At 44.1% G+C, this 12,829-nt stretch overlaps 1 protein-coding gene across 1 annotated transcript in view; it reads left to right on the top strand.

Annotated features, from left to right (window-relative positions):
• PARD3B (par-3 family cell polarity regulator beta) overlaps positions 1-7,791 on the top strand; it is a 1,107,844-nt gene extending 1,100,053 nt beyond the window's left edge. Inside the window, exon 26 of the mRNA XM_055089625.1 lies at positions 7,694-7,791. Within this exon, the coding sequence (XP_054945600.1) occupies positions 7,694-7,757 (64 nt within the window). The 3' untranslated portion in view covers positions 7,758-7,791. The remainder of the gene's footprint in view (positions 1-7,693) is intronic.
• The last annotated feature ends 5,038 nt before the right edge of the window (positions 7,792-12,829 follow it).

Consider the following 12,829-nt stretch of genomic DNA (forward strand, 5'->3'; position numbering starts at 1 on the left):
GGAGCGGCTGGGCCCGTGAGCCATGGCCGCTGAGCCTGCGCGTCCGGAGCCTGGGCTCCACAACGGGAGAGGCCACAACACAGGGAGTCCCGCATACCGCAAAAAAACAAAACAAAAAAAAAAAACTCTCTGAGACACAGAGTCTTCATTAATGAGGTGGTAGCCTCACAGGATGTTTAAGAAGATGAATAAGATACCTGTGTAAACATACCTACGCAGCAGCCAGCCAGCTTTCCTCCCACTTTCCCCTTCCTCCTTGCCTCTCTCAACGTGGATTAGGAACTCCCAGACTTGGTGTGGAATCTCATCCTGTATTACCAGCCCCCACTCTTTCCCAGGCTATATCTGAATGGCTCAGGGTTTGAGGCTATGTTGCAGAAGTTCACAGAGGCAAAACTAAAAACCTGGATAGCCAGCTTCCCTCGAGGAAGAACCTAATGTTCATGGTGGGGCATTCATAGAAGATGTACTGGTCTCCATTGACCTGAAGTTTCGTTCTGGAGAAAGTGGCATGAACCTATACTACACTAAAAGGGAACAAGAGTTGGCCAAACCAACTGACAACAAAAAAGAACTCAAGCTCAGTTTTTTTTCTAGCTTCAGAAAACAGAAAATTAAATATAGGTGAATCATTTCTGCAAATCAGAGCTTAAAGATGGTACTTTGCTTTCTCCCCGCTGAGAGTGATGAGCAGAAGTTTGGGCCCTTGGTATCAGCTTCATACTGGCAATAAACCTAGCATAATCTATTAATAACCCAGCTCTGAGTCGCTTCCCCTCAGAACCTTCAGCAATCAAATAACAATAATAATAAAACCAGGGAGGGAAGGGTGAAGCAATCCAACTTATTTCATTATCTTGGATTTTACACGTCTTGTTTGCTAGCTTAATAAGGGATGCTATAATCTTCTATGATATCAACATCCTTTTTTTATTGCACTAGGCGGTAGGGGAATTGCCCCCAAATTAATAAAAACCATATGCTGGGTTTTGATTAGAGATCACTTTGGAATAAGGATTGATCTGGTTTGGGAATGAGAATAAGCTTCTCTCGCTCCTTTTCTTTTTTAATCATATGCCTTTCACTGTCCCTCTTGTCTCCTTCCCACCCCCACCTTTGCCTTTATCTGCAAAACCGGGGTAAGAAAAAGGTCTTCTAAATCCCTGGTGTATATATTTGTTACCAAAACTTGCATTGTCATCTGAGCTATTGGCCCATCCAATCCTGTCTCTATTGCACTGGGGATAGTAATAACAGCACTTCCTGGTTGTGTCTGAATGTGTTGGGATAGCTGATACACGTGATGAGATTGGTCCTCTGAGCATGTGATGTGTGGCACTGGCAGGGACCCATCCCTCGAATCTCTAGAGAAAATGGGAAAATTCTTCACACAGCAGTAGAACGTAGAAAGTCTCCCAATTTGCTAGCCGCAACCCATCTAAGAGGATGTTCTCAAATTTTACGATGTTTCTTTTCAACAACATGAGTAATTTCAACCTACCAACAGCCAAGTTGTTCCACTTTTGAAAATTATTTCCTTTAGTCTCCACTTCAGAGTACGGGACAACCATGGAATACATAAAAATACCTGGGAAACTTGTTAAAACTGATGGATCCTGTCTCTAAAAATGTACTTTCACTAGATTTGTGGTTGGGCCCAGGGATCTGCATTTTTAACCTGTGCAGAAGGTAATTCTGATATAGATGGTCTCCAGACCACCCATGAAGAAACACTACCCTTACAAGGGACCTTCAAAATATCTCAGCTGTGGGACTTCCCTGGCGGTCCAGTGGTTAAGACTCCGCGCTTCCACTGCAGGGGGCAAGGGTTTGATCCCTGGTTGGGGAACGAAGATCCCACATAGCACACAGCCAAAAAAAAAAAAAAAAAAAAAAAAAAAGACAAAATATCTTAGTTGTGTTTAAGAGCTTTCTCTCTGGAATAAAAATGCACTAGGTACAAATCCCAGCTGTGCTATTTACTAACTATATGATATTGGCTATATATTTAGCTAACCACTCTTAACCCAGTTTCCTCTCCTAGAGAATAAAGATAATACCTATATCATAGTGTTGGTGTAAGGATTAAGTGAAATACTATATAAACAATGCTAAGCACTGGGCCTGGTGATTATAAGCATTCTGTATAGAAAGCTATTCCTAAGGAAAAATGTTCCAAGGGGAGCATCAGAGAGTTAGCTGCTGTCTTGCTGTTGATTTTATATCACAAAAACTATGGGAATAAACCAAGAGGAATATTGGTCTTACAGAGATTAGTGGTAGAGATTTGAAGAAAGTGAAGGTTAACAAATTATAAAAGAATGATAGTAAGATTGTGAAAGGTGATACAGTGAGTCGAGTTGTACAAATTTCACAACTGTTTTCAGTTGTAAGCTGGAGAGTTATATCATGTTGGGTGGAAGTGTGACTTAGCTGATGTCTTGATTTGGAGATTAAGTGTGATTTAAGGAGATGTGTATGGGTGCCATGTTGACAAGAAGTATGCCATGTTGACTGTGGGAGCTTTTTAATGCGTCAGCTTAGCTAAGCTACAGCCCCCACTTATTCAATCAAACACTAATCTGGGGCTGCTGCAAAGGGATTTTATAAATGTAATTGAAGTCCCCAATCAGTTGACCTTAAATTAGAGAGACTGTCCTGGTAGGCCTGGATTAATCAGTTGAAAGGCCTTAAAAGCAGGCTGAGGCTTTTCTTAGAGACAGAAGAGATTCTCACCTACAGACAACAGTTTCAGCCTGTGGAGTTCTAGGTTATCTGTGATCTTCCCTTCCTGAGAGCCTGCCCTATAGATTTGTGGATTTGTTTAGTCATATCCATTGTGTAAGCCAATACCTTGTACTAAATCAATATCTGTATATCTATATCTATACACACATATTACACATAAATATACATACATATATAGTCCATACATCTAAATCAATCTATGTATAAAGCCTGTCCTTCTATCTATCTACCTCCCTACCTATCATCTCCTACTGGCTCTGTTTCTCTGAGTGGACCTGACTGATAAAACTCTTTACCTGGTCCATGTTGTAGAAACTGGATTTAAAGTAGAATCAAATTATATGAGTTATAAATAGACATCCTCCCCTGCCCCTTTGCCAGTGTCTAACAGGAGAGATGAGAAATGTCTCTTTTGCCTTTAAAGTGGTTTATTTTTTTCAAATGGTTTTCTAGAACCACAGCTGGGAATCCTGTCATAAGTACTAAGGAAATAACAAGTGCCTTGGATTTTTTTTAATCACTCTGTCTCTCAGTAATCTAAAGAAATTTGCAGACGTTATCCTAATATAACTCTGGAAATATCTCCGTGAGTGTGTTAAGGGCAAGCATTATTAGTCTCATCCTAGAGATAAAGAAATTAGAGAGTAGAGAAGGGACCAGCCTTTCTCAAGTTGACTCAGCAAGTCAGCAGGTGAGACCCAACAAAGCCGGGGAAATTAATTGCCAAACTCTCAAACCTTGTTTGCCACTGATTTATGAAGGCAAATTAGAAAAAGGAAGAAAGGAAGAAGAGGGGGGGAGGACAAAAAGGTACCTCACTTTGTTTGAGGAAGCAAGGTTAAAAAGAAGTCACTCATAGACAATGGATTTTAAGGAGAGAAATCCAACAGGTTATCATTAAAATTTATACTACTGGAGAAATGTAGTTGCTTGCAGAGAATTTTCCAGTGCACTGTGGAGTTCTTTTTTTTTTTTTTTTTTTTTCAAAATGTTAACATCTTATTACAATTATGCTTTTGGTTTTTTCCCCTAAAATGCATAGGGGAAAATGTCTGAAAGGGCATACACCAAAATGTTAAGAGTAATCGTAGGTGAATTTCATCTTGGTTTTGCTCCTCTGTCTTTTCTCAATTTCTCTATTGAATATATATATGTGTTACTTGTATTTTTTAAAGATTTGTTAAACAAATGTTCTATTTTCTTGTGATGCTTATTACTCTACTGCAATTCAAAGAAGGAGCAATTGGACATAGGGACCTAATACTTCAGCTGCTTCAGTGTGCCCTAGCATCAGCTGTAAGCTTGATAGATGCCAATTCCTGGGTTCCCCACCACTACCCCTCTAGAGCTTCTTTTTTTTTTTTTTGTGGTTCGCGGGCCTCTCACTGTTGTGGCCTCTCCCGTTGCGGAGCACAGGATCCGGACGCGCAGGCTCAGCGGCCATGGCTTACGGGCCCAGCCGCTCCGCGGCATGTGGGATCTTCCCAGACCGGGGCACAGACCCGTGTCCCCTGCATCGGCAGGCGGACTCTCAACCACTGCGCCACCAGGGAAGCCCCCCTCCAGAGCATTGAAGAGGCCTGGGAAAAGCCGCAGAATCAACAGTTCTAACAAGCTCTCATGGTGATTCCATTGTAGCCAATCCAGGGATACTTTGAGAAACGCTCTGATATCCATTACTCCTTATTGAGAGGACGTCTCTTCTAAGGTTACAAAATGCTCAATGTATTGAATATGGGTAAATGTGGGAAAACCAAGTGTCCCCTTGGTCTGCCTCCAAATAACTGAAAGCATTTTTAAGAGTCCTGAATAAAACATGCCCTCACAGCTGTAGCCTCAGGCCCAGCCCCTCACTTCTGCATCTCTAGATTTGTGCCAAGCACATTTTGCCATCCAAAGAGTGGTCCACAACCAGCAGCATCTTATTACCTGGGAGCCTGTTAGAAATGCAGAATCTCAGATCCCACCCCAGACCTACTGAACCAGAACCTACATTTCAACAGAATTCAGAAGCACTGGACTGGAAGACCTAGAGCCGCCAGCAATGAGGGTCACCGTCCCCAGTTACAGACTCTCCAGGCAGCCCCCTACTCAGAACCCCTGTGGATAGATTCTCAACGGGCACAGCACATGCTCCTTGACCACCAAAGGGCGTGCCTGCAGGAGCCTGACCTTGGTCTGGGGTTCAGAGGCCAGGTCAAGGACATCCTTCCTCTGTTAGATGTGCCTGTTGTCTTTGTCTCAGGCCAGCCAACTTCCTCCAGTGGCCTCCCTCATTCAACCAGCCAGAGAGCCAAAGGACGCCCTTCAGAGCAAGGCCCTGTGACTACGCAGGCTCGGTCCATTCATTTCCTTAGCCCCCTCCTTCCCGCCTTCTAGAAAAACTCAGACAGTTTAAGTCATCCTTACCATCATACTAATAAATGTGGCAGTGGGAGGGCAGAAACACAGGAAAAGACCAAGACAGAAAGAAAAAAAACAAAAACCAACACCACACACACACAGCACACACAGACTCTAGTCTCTGCAAAGCCGGATATTTCTTTTTCTTGCCTAGCAGGATATGGCATCTCCGGCATATTTTTTCCCTACTATTTGTGCTCTTTTCTCTTTTCCTTTCTAAATAGACACATTTCAAATGTCAGTGGGTGATAGCAGGGCCAAGTCAAATTGGATTCAGGAGACCGAATAGCTGAAGGGTTTGATCTTTGCAGCTGCCTCTTCAAGGGAGGCTCCGGGAGACTGACCAATGGGGGAGAGTGGCCGATAAGCTCAAGTGGGCATTTATTGTGCTAACTCGGGCTCCCTCTCAGTTTAACCTTTATTTACAGACTTGAACTGAAATGGTCAGACTTGAAAAGAAAAGTAGTCCTTCCCCCTCTTCCCCCTCTCCCCTTCCCCTGTCCCCAGAGGGGATGGAAAAGAATCAAGGCAGAGGTTAAGTGAGGGAGACAATAAAAAGGGAGGGAGTCCTTATCTAAAATCTGAGTGACTGACAGTGAGTGGCAGCTCTGTGGCCAGTTTTCGTTTTTTTTTTTTTTTTTTTACACCTTCCTCCAAAAATCCCAAGAGAGAGACTTATCCATATTTGTCCCTACCTTTCCAGGTCAGCCAAATGGAAATTAGACTCCAAACATGTCCCTGCCCCCAGAGGGGCCAAGGCTAATCAGATATCCTCTCAGAGGGGCTGAGTGTCCAGGGACATCTCATATTTTAGCCGCATAATTCAGACTTACTTGCCTAAAGCCTCACTGAATCTTGTCATCACAGCAGCCAAGTAAAAATTATATCTGCATGCCATGTGGAGCTGTAAATCCTGGGGCTGTATTCTCAGTCATTCCATATTTCAAGACAGGGAAGCTTATTTCTACAAGGCCATTAATAACCGAAGTGACTGGATAAGTAAGGGAAAAGTTTGTGTCTACCGTTGGTGCCCTCACAGATCCGTCCTGGGGACGGCAGGGAGCTTGTGAGGTACAATGTTTTCATGGGACTTGCAGCTGGGGCAGTGCTGTGATCCAGCAGAATGTCTGCAGAAGGAGGCTCCAGTGTCCATGTCTGAACGGAAACAGGAGGTGCTTCTTCGTTTTTCAGAAGAGACTGAATGGCCTTTCAGTTTTAAAATGACCCTGGGAATCACCAAAGTTTGCCTGAGGGCACCCTGAGAAAATTCCACCAGGCCAGAGCATGTCACAAGGACGGAGTTGAAGATGTTAGGATCTGAAATGCTGAAGCCTCGGAATGGCCAGATGTTAAGGAGAGGGTAAGAAAGAACAGAAGACAAAAGAAAGGCAGAAGAAGGGAAAGAGGGGGAGAGAGAGAGAGAAGCAACAGAGGAAAAAAAAAAAAGAGAGAAAAAAATCTATTTAACTTGCCTAACCTGGGGCTTTCCAGCTTTATTAGACTAGGAAATCATTTTCCCCTCGTAACATCTGTGATCATTACACTGATTTACATGGATTTCACATAAGTATCCCTAGGAACCCACTTTGGGGAATTAATTCTGCATCTTATCAACATTTTTTCTTACATTTATTCTAAAAAGTATAGTGAAATATATCAATTTTATTTTAAGCAGGATGTGCACACTTATGTGTGTACCTTTAGGTCACTTAGCTCAAATTCTCACACAGTGTGTTAAATTTCCCCATAACAACTGCTCAGTTAAATATCAAGTACTAACCAGTTTACATTAAAGTGTGAAGTACATAATTTACATTAAGCTATGAAACACATTAATTAATGTTTCTGCATGCCCCATTTATTCTGTGTGTGGGCTATTTTCAAGGTTAAATATTTAATTAAAGCTTTCTGTATTGACCAGAGGTGTTCCCCCTGAAAATGTGTGCTTAGCCAGGGATAGCAGACCTTGGCAGCTCTGGCCTAGCTTCTCCCACTTTCAAGCTGTGTGACCTTTGACAAGTCCGTTAGCGTCTCTGGGCCTCGGTTCCTCCAGTGGCAGGATGAGAGTATTGAACCATATAATCTCTAAGGCCTATTCAGCATCAACATTTATATTTCAAAACCCTCACCATAGCAGACCTCACTAACCATTACTGCCTCTCTATGATCTAAATATTAAACTTGTAAAATGTGAACAGATTTAATTTACTAAAAGCCTCTAATCAAGACCAAAACCTTTTACTTAAACAATTAGAAAACAATTAGCTGGGGAAATAAAAACAATTTTAATTTGCTAAATGGGCTTCCTCCCTCCTAATAGATATGGATAAGACCCTAACTAATGCTTCTGACCACGTGGAAGCCACACGGGCATTGCTGAGTCTATGGGCAGAGGCGAGGGCTGGCTCGATTTTCTATTAGGGAAGTGAAAGGCTCTCACATTAACCTCAGCCTTTCTGCAGTGATTCATGTTTAAACATATGCCTAATGTTTTCAGGCCTTAGTGCCCCCTAATCATTGATCTATCCTGTTGCCTACACAGATGGATCTTGCACAAGCCCAAGACCATGCGTACCTCTGTCATCACGCCTCTCAAACCACTGTGAATTTCTGTGCCTCTCCGCAAGACCAAACCCCTTGAACGTGCCTCTAAGTACACTGCGATACCCGACAAGAGCCTTTATAATTAATGAAAGGTGAGAGCATCTGGCCCCAAATTCCAGAAAATTTCAGCTAGAAGATTGCTTGATTACATGGCGCTCAAGGAATCAATCAATCAATCCCTTTACACCATTACACAATAGCAGTAATAGAGACTACACTTCATAAACTGTGTTTATTTAATAGAAAGTAATTTTTCTTTCAATTTGTAACACAAAATGGAGTATTCTCCGTTTTAGAAGTTCATTCAGGCAAGTTCCTCGCATTGTTTTGGTTCCTTTACCTCATCCTCTTTGAGGTACACATATTTTAATCTTGGGCAAGTCATTCCATCCCTCTCAGCTGCCGTACAGCAAAACAAAGATTTGCACCATCTCCATTTTAGAAGCTCTTTTAGTTTTCACTTTGCCTTCACTTATTCTCTCAAAATACACATATTTTCATCTTGGGCAACTTCCTCACTGCTCTGGGCCTTAGCTTTCTCTTTGGTGAAATGAGAAGACAGATTCTCTGTGATCCCTCAAGCTCTAGGGAATAGAGTATGATGGAGTGATTTATCATGCAAACATTGGGAACTGGGGAACTGGCTTGTTTTTCTTTTGTCTCCCTTTTTATATTACTTTTCTGCCCATTTCCAACTTTTCTTAAATTTTCCTCTCCTTTTTCTTCCTCTCTGTCCTACATCCCAGATTGAGCTCAAGGAAGGCTAAGAGGGTTAACTTTGAATTGAGACCACTCGTATGTGAAGAGCAGCTCTATAACTCACCATGCGTATGGCCTGGAGCAAATCTCTGAGGCCCTTTGAGCCAGTTGCCAAGTCCATAAGAAGTAGTGATGATAGGGGGAGCACCTGTCTCACAGGCCATTGGGAGGACTCAGTGGCTTAGGCTCATATGAAGTAGTTAAAACAGTGTCTGGCTCAATAAATGTGGCTTTTGTCATTCAGTTGGGACAAGACAGTTGGGACAAGACTGTTGGGTTGGCCATTGAGAAGTTAGCTTGCATGAGTAGGAGTTCAGGAGAACTTCTGGTGGAGAGAGGAGGTTTGAGGGAGCCAGGGATGCATGCGTGGGAGACCCTCAGGTGGAGAGGTCAGCCAAGCGTCTGTTTCAGGAGTGGGCCCCTCAGTCAACCTCACAGAGGCCCATGGAGAGAGAGGATGCAGCCAGCAATGGGATGTGAGGACACACAGAGCCACTTTGAGGCTAGACAAAGCATGGCTCAGAGTGAAAGAAAAGGAAGTCTTCCTGATACTTCTGCACAGAACATGAAATTACTCTTGTGCAGTGAGGCCTGAAGAGAACCCAAGAAGGATGGACACCACAAGGATGGGAACTTGAGGGGCACCCTGAGAAAATTCCACCAGGACAGATATCAGCTCTCCCAGGGAGGACTCCATGCCCCCAGGGGCACTGAGGAACTACATAAGCAGGGACGTCATGGCAGGCAGAAGCTGTATGTACATGAGCCAACGGTGAGAGCAAGAGAAATGCTCCCTGAGGTCTCCCTGATTTTCAGGGAGGGGGGTTTTCCACAGGACTGAAATCCTCACATATTGGTGAGGGAGCACGGGTCAGTGAAACCGGGGCCCACAGGTGTGCATGCATCCATGAGGATGGGAGAATCTCAGGTAGCACTCGGGGTAAGAAGTTTTCTGTTCCTGAGCTAGACACACATCAGCACGTAAACTGCATACTAACTGTAGCCTTCACCACTGGAATCACAGCTCTCACTTTTTCTGAACTAAATATCAGGATACCTGATGGAAATGTCAGCTTGCCAACTGAATAAAGCCAACTGAAAAACGTGACTTGAAACTGCAGCCAAGTCAGCTTGCTAACCTTTCACCCCTGAATTAGGCCAACATGACCTCCTAGGTGCAGGCAGTGATGGACAACCTCAGTGGTCTCCTACAGAGAGAACCCTCACCTTTGGGTGAGAGCAGAGCCATTAGGGATCCTCCTGTAGGCAGGCAGGTCTGAAGATGGAGGGGCTGAGTTGGGCATGCCTGGGTCCTTCTTCCAAACTTACTGAGTCAGGGGAAGGAGAGAAACCAGGAGTGTCACTCAAAACTTTCTCCATGTAGAAACACGAAAGTAGGGAGGTGATGTGCTCCCCTTTTCTACCCTACCTGGGGTCACAAACTCAAATGCTTCCAGTGTGATAGCGTGACTATGTAAACTTACAAGAGTATAAGAAGATCAAGAGCAGCAGTGGGCAGAGGTAGGGTCTGGGAGAAGATGGGGCAAGAGCAGAGGCCGTGTTTAGGGAACAGGAGCACCCAAGCCCCACCCAAGGTGGCACCCCTACTCGACTCTGACCAATTGTAGGGCCAGGTGTGGTTGAGCTTCTTAAACAGTGAAACTTCCTGATTGTTAAATGATGACACAGAATTCAACCTCACACAGCCCATCCGAGAGCTGCCAGCTTGTGGCCTATTTTATAGTAACCAGGTAATAGCCTGGGAAGGGATGGATTTCAGGGATAATGGAAAACCAAGCCTGAAGGCATTTGCTCTCTCATATAAGGACAGAAGAGAAAGGAGGGAGATTTCCTGAACAATAAACAGGAGGAGCCCAGGGCACTGGGGCCCAAAAACAGGGTCTCATAGGGACTACCAAGACCAGGGCATCTGAGAGATTGTTTTGTGGCCCCAATGGGGGGATTATAGCCCTCGATCCATAAATATAGGAGGATGAAAGGGCTCCCATCCAGGAAAGAGGGAGATCCCGCCCGAATCTGCCTTGTTCTCCAAGCCCACACCCTCCACTGTTCTCAGTCCCTTCAAATGCCTAAGGAGAGGCAAACCCAGCAGCCAAGTGAATCACCGGTCTGGAAGGACTTTTCTTCCGTCCTTGTTTCCCTTTGGCTCCCTTCCCCTCACTAGTTGTTTCCAGGGCCGGCGCTGGGGGAAGACACCATCCAAAGACCTGCTCTGTCCCTCCCTCCCCCTCCTGAATGGGCCTCACAAGCTGCCCTGTGTTGCTAGTGCCCATTCATCTGGAACTAGCGGTTCACAGCCCCAGCTAAAAAGGCCTTTCATCCACTCATTATCCCTCCACCAAAACCTCAAAGAGGAGGAGACTTCAAAGTATCAGGGCCGAGTTTGATTTCCAGTCTGCAGCAGCTCTCCCACAAGCAGAGGCAGGAGGGAAAAGTAGCCCCACTGTCCTCAGGTTCTACCTCGGCCGGCGGAGTTGTCATCTGTCCGTAGTAACACCCAGTGTGCTGTGTCCCTTCCCTTTTTGGATCCTTCCATGATTGTGTCTATTAGAGAAACAAAGGCTTCAAAGGAAGGCTCTCCCACAGTTCTGAACAGCCCCCTTGCTCTGTTGAGACCCCTTCTAGCGGCACGAACTGAAATGTTCTGTCTTGGAGCTCCCAGTGAGTTGGGTCTTGAAACGAAGAGGCCCCTGGCACAGCTCCTGGATTTCTCCATCTTATCCTCCTCTTCCTCCTCTAATTTCATTCTGATCAGAACCATATTTCTAAGAGTAGATCTAAAACAGGGCTCTGAACAGCAAGTAGAATGGCAAAGTGGTCATTTCCCCATCGTGATCTTAAGGGTCATGCCAAAGCCACCTGGTCTTTTTTTTTTTTTTTTTCTGGTTTTTAAATTGAGGTTGGGATGTACTTTGTAGTTTATGGGTCTTTGAACATTTGTCGTATGGTCCTCAAGTCCCAGTAGAACCAAACATAAACCAGGGTTTCTTCCTTACTCCTCATCACTACCTCACTTTCTTTAGTGAGAGATGCCCAAGTCGGTTAGCAATATTCCTAGGCAGAAACATATTCTCAGTTTGCCAACTGTCTAGACCAAACATTAATGAAAAGTCTTGCGAAGCTTTGAGCAGGTGCATACAAGCTGTCCACACGATGACCTTAGGCCTCTGGAATCTTAAGCAACCAATGTATGGGCTGTTTGGTAAACTGAGACTTGAAGGTAGCCAGTCACTAAGAGTAATTTACTATGTGCCTCACGAGCCAACTAGATACTAGAACACAGACTTGACTTATTTAGTGTATTTGTCCCCACTCCAACCCCACCCCATCCCCCATCCTAAATCTAGCCTTTACAATTTCTGCTTGGGAATACCCACTGAACTTGAATTGAATTATGTGGCCCTCTTTTGCCACAAAACAGTTGCTATTTACTTCTAGCACAAGCTAGAAATGCCTTGAGTCCTTAGGGCATTCAGCACTATTACTCTCTGCCCATGGCTTCAACCACTGGTGCTTCTCCATTAAAGATAGCCGTTCTGTCCCTAGGAGTCTAGGCAGACCCAAGGTGAAGGGAAGGTCTCCATGTCCCCATCTACTGCTATTGCCTTTTCTCTCATACCAGCTTGGGTGATTTGACATAAGGTGACTCTAGAAGCCCTTAACTCCAAGACTTAGATTGACAAGAATGCCTCATACATTTCATGAGCTGGCAATCAGTCCCCGTCTCAGCAAGTGTGTCCAAGCCAGGTCTAAACCATCATTTGATAAGTTTAGAGCTTAGACTTATGAGTGGGTGGGACTAGAGTCTATGTTCTCAAATAGGTGTGGAAATTGGGTGTTCAGCTCAGGTGGGTCTGGGGGGACACTCAAAATCACCAGATATACATTGCACAATGTTCTGATAATTTTATTCAAAGACTTATTCTTGGAAGAAGAGTTCATTACAAGTTTAGAATGAAAAATGCTTCATGAATTTTTAAGCTAGAATCTGAGCCTTGACCAAAAAAGAAAACTACAGGCCATCTTTGATGAAGATAGATGCAAAAATTCCCAACAAAATATTAGCAAACCAAATCCAATAACACATAAAACAGATCATACACCACAACCAAGTGGGATTCACCCCAAGTTCACAAGGATGGTTCAACATATGCAAATCAATCAATGTGATATACCACATCAACAAAAGACAAAAACCACATGATCATCTCAATAAATGCAGAAAAAGCATTTGGCAAGATTCAACATCCATTCATATAAAAACTCTTACCAAAGTAGGTATAGAGGGAACATA

This window comes from Physeter macrocephalus, chromosome 2 (genome assembly GCF_002837175.3).
Source record: "Physeter macrocephalus isolate SW-GA chromosome 2, ASM283717v5, whole genome shotgun sequence".
In the NCBI taxonomy this organism is placed as follows: Eukaryota; Metazoa; Chordata; class Mammalia; order Artiodactyla; family Physeteridae; genus Physeter; species Physeter macrocephalus.